This window comes from Lactuca saligna, chromosome 8 (assembly GCF_052625555.1).
Source record: "Lactuca saligna cultivar CGN05327 chromosome 8, ASM5262555v1, whole genome shotgun sequence".
Classification (NCBI taxonomy): domain Eukaryota; kingdom Viridiplantae; phylum Streptophyta; class Magnoliopsida; order Asterales; family Asteraceae; genus Lactuca; species Lactuca saligna.
In genome coordinates this window covers 87103662-87109854 of record NC_136424.1, presented here as the reverse complement: position 1 = coordinate 87109854, position 6193 = coordinate 87103662, and the positions used below count along the sequence as shown (strand labels likewise).

General features: G+C 28.8%; 1 protein-coding gene across 1 annotated transcript; it reads left to right on the top strand.

Moving 5' to 3' along the window:
- The first annotated feature begins 324 nt into the window (after nucleotides 1-324).
- On the top strand, nucleotides 325-6193 carry LOC145012284 (cytochrome P450 704C1-like). Its single transcript, XM_078971078.1, has 6 exons — nucleotides 325-661; nucleotides 937-1152; nucleotides 1249-1542; nucleotides 1821-2144; nucleotides 2503-2706; nucleotides 5696-6193. The coding sequence occupies exons 1-6, from the start codon at nucleotides 356-358 to the stop codon at nucleotides 5891-5893; spliced, it is 1542 nt and encodes a 513-aa protein (XP_078827204.1). The 5' UTR covers nucleotides 325-355; the 3' UTR covers nucleotides 5894-6193.

Genomic DNA, 6193 nt, shown 5'->3' with positions numbered 1-6193 from the left:
TAAATTCGTTATAATTATTACATTAAAATATTATATGAAATTTATTAAAATAGAAAACCAATAAAATGACATTTGAAAAAAAAAATTAATTTAAAATAAGCATAATGATATTTGATAAATTGAATGATAATAGTGTGATATGTGGCAAAAAAAACCATTTAAGTAGATTTTTAAAAGTATACTTATTAATAAATATAATTTTAAAAAACACTTGCTTGTCAAAAACTTTGTAGGGTGCCTTCATCGCTATGAGCCTTAGAGTTGCATACAAATTGGTGCAATCCGTAAGTGCTTATTGCTGCCTATATATAGAGCACAAGCAAACACCTTATGGATCATCCCTCTCATTTTTCAAATGGCCTCATACATGAATCTTCTCTCAGATCCAATCATCATAACAACAGTGACACCTATATTTTTACTCCTTGTTTTCCTATATGTCTACAAGCAACAACCAACAAATGGGAGGAAGTATTATCCGGTTGGAGGGAATGTATTTGGCATACTCATTAACTTCAACACGATGCATGATTACATGGCTCATCGAGCAGAAAAATACAAAACTTACAGAATGCTTAGCCCTTTGCATCGTGAAATTTATACAATTGATCCCGTGAATGTGGAATATATTCTCAAGACGAATTTCAAAAATTATGGAAAGGTATGTGTCGCTAGCTAATTCGAAATTATGTATTGTTTCACTTTAATATTAATTAATTAATGATTCATAGTGTTTAATTGTTGCCAAGTTTACTGTACTCTTTTTTAGTACTTGGTAATTAAGTAAGTTTTATAAGTGGGTGGAGGGATGGCACATGAGCCAATGATGCAGTTTTCTGATTTTTTTTTTTTTACTATTAATATATCTACCGTTTAAATAGATATTGTTGAGTTTCGTTTACACACTGAAATGTTGAAAATATGTTATATATGTAGGGAACATATACCCGCGACATTCTAAAGGAACTACTTGGTGATGGAATATTCACAGTCGATGGGGACAAATGGCGAGAACAAAGGAAGGTTTCGAGTCATGAGTTCTCTACGACAGTCTTAAGGGATTTTAGTAGTGTAATTTTCAGAAACAATACAATAAAACTGGGGAACATATTGTCAGAAGCAGCAAAGAACATGCAAATAGTCGATATAAACGTAAGTTACTCCTTTGCGCACTATTATTTGGTATGATTAACCTTCAAGAAACTCAATAGTGATTACAATATTCACGATACACATGTATATATACAGGATTTATTCTTGAAGACAACCATGGATTCAATATTTAATGTTGGTTTTGGGATTGATCTTGATAACATGAGTGGTTCTAGTGAAGAAGGTGTCAGATTCAGTCGTGCATTTGATGATGCGAACACCTTAACATATCGACGATTTGTTGACGTATTTTGGAAGATAAAGAAATATCTAAATATTGGCTCCGAAGCTGAGTTGAAGAAAAATATACAAGTCATTGATGAGTTCGTTTACAAGTTGATCCAGATCAAATCCGAAGAAATGCATAAGACAAAGAATGAGCATTCAGTCGTAAGCTTATATTTTCTTAACCATTAACGTTTTTAATTAAGGCTTGTTGAACAAATCATTGATAATTTAATTAATATTAACCGGAAATAGTTTACGGTATAAGTATGTTGGCATAAATCATGAAGACAACTATTAGATCACATTTCTTTACATATAAAAAAATATATCATATATTGTATGATGATATTGACGTAATTAATATATATGGTAGCTAGCTAGGAACATATTTTGCTCTTCTAATTCACTGTTTTGACCACTTTGTTTTACTTCACATGCAGTTCATAAAAAAAGACATTCTATCGAGGTTTCTTCAGATCAAAGATAAAGACCCAAAGTTCATACGGGATATAATACTAAACTTCGTACTTGCTGGTAAAGATCCCATAGGGCTTACTATGTCTTGGTTCATTTACATGCTTTGCAAGCATCCTGATGTTCAAGATAGGGTTGCAAAAGAAATCAAAGAAGCAACGAACGTAAAAGAAGACATCACAAATGTTGCAGATTTTGCTGCCCATGTGACTGAACTTGCGCTTGTGAAGATGCAATATCTTCATGCAGCTTTGACAGAAACTATCAGACTCTATCCTGCATTGCCATTGGTATGAAAATCTTGTTCATGACTTGTTTAATTTCTGATAAGTTGATAACTGTTTACTAAGGAGGAGCGCTTTTCAACATCCATGGTGGTGTTGCGTTAGGGAACACAAACAACAAGCAACACACAAATACACATTTAAGGCATGAGTAAACACGGTTTATAATTACATAAATTAAGGTTCCTTCATGTTGTTTGTTGAAGTTTTTGGCTATTAGATGTATTGTATCTCATCTTAATTGGTAGATAAGGAACATTTAATGAGTCTATCAAAACCACATGCATCTAAGTTTGAATTTTTACCTATGATATCCTAACAATATGGAGATGACATGATGACATGATGCATATTATTTATGTAGGACCCAAAGATATGCTTTTCAGATGATGTTCTACCAGATGGTGGTATTGTGAAGAAAGGGGATATGGTATCGTATCTGCCATATGCAATGGGGAGGATGAAATTCGTATGGGGTGACGACGCACTCGAGTTTAAGCCAGAAAGGTGGCTTGATGACAATGGTTGCTTCCGTCCAGAGAGCCCCTTCAAATTTACCGCATTTCAGGTTAGTGTGTTTCAATTTCGTAAGAAAAAGTTACGACTTTGGATATGAAAGGCATACTAATATTGTAACATCGATGTGGTGGAATTTTTAACTATTTTTGCCAACATATCCGTGATTACCTTTCCTTCTTTTCATATCACATCCACAATACATTTATTTATTTAGAATTTAATATATTAACACATCATCCTTCTACTCTTCGATCTTCATACAAGTTTACAATAATTTTCCTATAATGCAATGAATTTTACAAAGATCAATGATATATATATATATATATATATATATATATATATATATATATATATATATATATATATAAAAAAAATTGATTCAATAGTTTAATGGTTATAGAACTTCATATTCATTGAACTATTGTATTATGTATTAATTTTTTCAAATAGCATTTAGTCAACAAAGAATATATGTTTATAAAAACAAATCTGTAATAGAAAATATTTGCATTTTTTTTTCAATAATTGACATTAAATTAACACTTAATTAACAAAAAGTGGTTTATACAAATCGTTTCTTACATAATAACACATTTAGCAATAAACCATTGTATCTAATATAAAACTACGTCTTTTAAAAACATACTGAAATAGTAAAAAAAAAAATGTTTGTCCGTCATCCTATTGAAGGTGCCTTAGCAAAAAAACCTTTTTGGTTGAAATGACGTGTAGTAAGATATGTTAATTGGTAAAACCATTTTTTTCAACATCCATGCATCCAATAACATATTTGTAATAAAATATGCTGATTTATAGAAAAATTTCTATAATGTAAATTTCAGCAAATATATTACATAAATATTTTTTGCATGTATCAAATTAAAGGTAACTTATTTTTGTTAGATTTGCTTGAGTTGCCGATACTCTTTAATTTAGAGGTCGCTATAGGTAGTTTGAAGCTTATCCTCATACATACAACTATACAAGTGAATTGCAAACATAAATTTATTAAATAGTAATTACAAGAGTATATTTAATTTTGGTGCTTCCACGTAAATTGACGGATCTAGATTTATTTTTGTCGAAGGCACAATGAGATGTCATACGGAAGTGTTATGAGTTATATATATATATATATATATATATATATATATATATATATATATATATATATATATATATATATATATATATATATATATACTAGTGGCTAAATTAATTTAGCTCGGTTACACATGCAATTATTCATGGTTATTTTATTATTTTCAATGAACCAAACAACGCTAAAAGGAAAAACGTATAAAAATTTGGTAGCAGTGCTACATGCATGTTTTGAAAGTATGACTTCTCTTGAATATGACAAGATAACCATACAAAGGAAACGCAAGAGGATGATGTATTTTATTTGGGCCACTACCCCCAATGATACAAGTATAGAATGATAGAATTCTCGTTTGACAAATATGACATATTTTTTATTGGGCGGTTCAAGCCCGGTCTGAGGTCCAAGACAAAATGATAAAAACGAGACCCTTCAAAATCAAGAAATCTAAATCGAGTATATATATATATATATATATATATATATATATATATATATATATATATATATATATATATATATATATATATATATATATATATATATATATATATACTAGCCGTTTACCCGCGCAAAGCGGCGGACGACAAATAGTTTTTTTTTCGACAATTAATTTCTTTTCCATGGAGAATGATTATTTTCAATTCAATCATTAATTTGTTTTAGGAAACATATCATATTAAAAATAAAGAAAATTCATGAAATAACCAAATTATAGGGTGTTTAGTATTTATTTAGATGAAAAAAAATATGGTCAAAACCTTGGAAGAGAAGATTTATAGGAGTATGTTTAAATTTTAATATTATTTTATTAGTGATTAGTTGTACAATTAGCTTAATGATTTGGACGTCTTAAAATTATTATTATTTTATTCAATATATTTTTAGAAATAGTGAGATTTGTTTTATAAGATAATATATATATATATATATATATATATATATATATATATATATATATATATAATATATATAAAGTGGTGTTAGTTGAATACCAAAACCCATATAACTGCTAAAAAAATAAATAAAATAAACTAAAAACAAAAATCCAAACATCTAAACCATTTTAAAAAACCATCGGTATGGTTATTGGGTTTAAAAACTAACTTTTTGGGTTCCTTTGAGCTTTGTTTCTATAAAACCGAAAAATCAGAACCGAACATTTAAGATTTGATATTGATAAGTATATTATAAATTAAAAAGCTCATATATATTGATAAGTATATTATAAATTAAAAAGTATTTATTGAAAGTTAAACGTAGCTACTAATTCAAACGACTTTTTGTATCTTAAATAGAGATACTTATTAATACTATATATACATATTAATTAGAATTATGAAGAACAAATAATAATTTTTTGAAACCAAGTGGCAGGCCTAATAAATTTTGAAAGACTCCATGTACTAAATTTTATCAAATTGAAAAAAAAAAAAAAAAAAAAAAAAAAAAAAAAAAAAAAAACCGGGGAATCGAACCAGCGTTTATTGGTAAAACATAACCACGTCCTAAAAGGCCAAAGAACTCAACTAAAGCTTAGGTGTTTTTTTGACATATTTATAATATACACAATTTACACCGAAATCAATTTTTGGATCCAAAAACGTGATTAGGCCCGAGCCCATCGTGCAACTTGACCCCTATTGGGCCAGATTTTCTGACACACATAATTTTAGTTAATTAATTGATACATGTTAAATTTCCAAGTTACATCGCAGATACGAACATGTTATGTGATTGTGATGCATAAATATATATATTTTTTTAGATGTGAACATCTCATGTAATGTATTTATGTTTTTTTCTTAAATGTGTAATTAGTTTAAATAGAAAACACTATTAGTTAAACTATTTTTTATCATCAATCATCGGAATATATCTTGTAAATTTCTACAATAAAACTAATCCTTGTATTTTTCTTGTTCATACATAGGCTGGATTGAGATCATGTTTGGGTCAAGATTTCGCATATAGGCAAATGAAGATATTCTCATCCATCTTGTTAGGTTGTTTCATGTTCAAGTTGAGTGATGATAACAATATTTCAAGATACAGAACCTCGATTAATCTTCACGTTGATGGTCCGTTGCAAATCCGTGTTTTCAACAGATTTGATTTATCCAATCCATAAAGTTAAGATGCAACTTTGTGTATGACAAATGCTCAATAAAACATGACATATGACCAGATTGCGTATGACCATAGTATATGGAAATGCAATGGTGTTTGTTGTGTAAAATCGTAATTGCATTTGTTAAATAAAATATAAGGGTGTTTAGTATAGAAAAATGAAGCTACTTTAGGTGCCGTATTAGGCAGTGAAAAATAGGCACAATGTAGCATTTTACCTGGTCATTTCTTGTGTAATATCGTATTAGGCCAAATGTAACGTGTTTATCATAATATGCATCATGGTTTATTGATTTTGAAG

What these genes read in the sequence shown, in the direction of transcription:
- LOC145012284 (XM_078971078.1), top strand. Translation starts at nt 356, where the DNA reads ATGGCCTCATACATGAATCTTCTCTCAGATCCAATCATCATAACAACA. An exon ending in ATTTCAAAAATTATGGAAAG is followed by an intron (nt 662 to 936) that starts GTATGTGTCGCT and finishes TTATATATGTAG; the next exon opens with GGAACATATACCCGCGACAT. An exon ending in TCTATCCTGCATTGCCATTG is followed by an intron (nt 2,145 to 2,502) that starts GTATGAAAATCT and finishes TTATTTATGTAG; the next exon opens with GACCCAAAGATATGCTTTTC.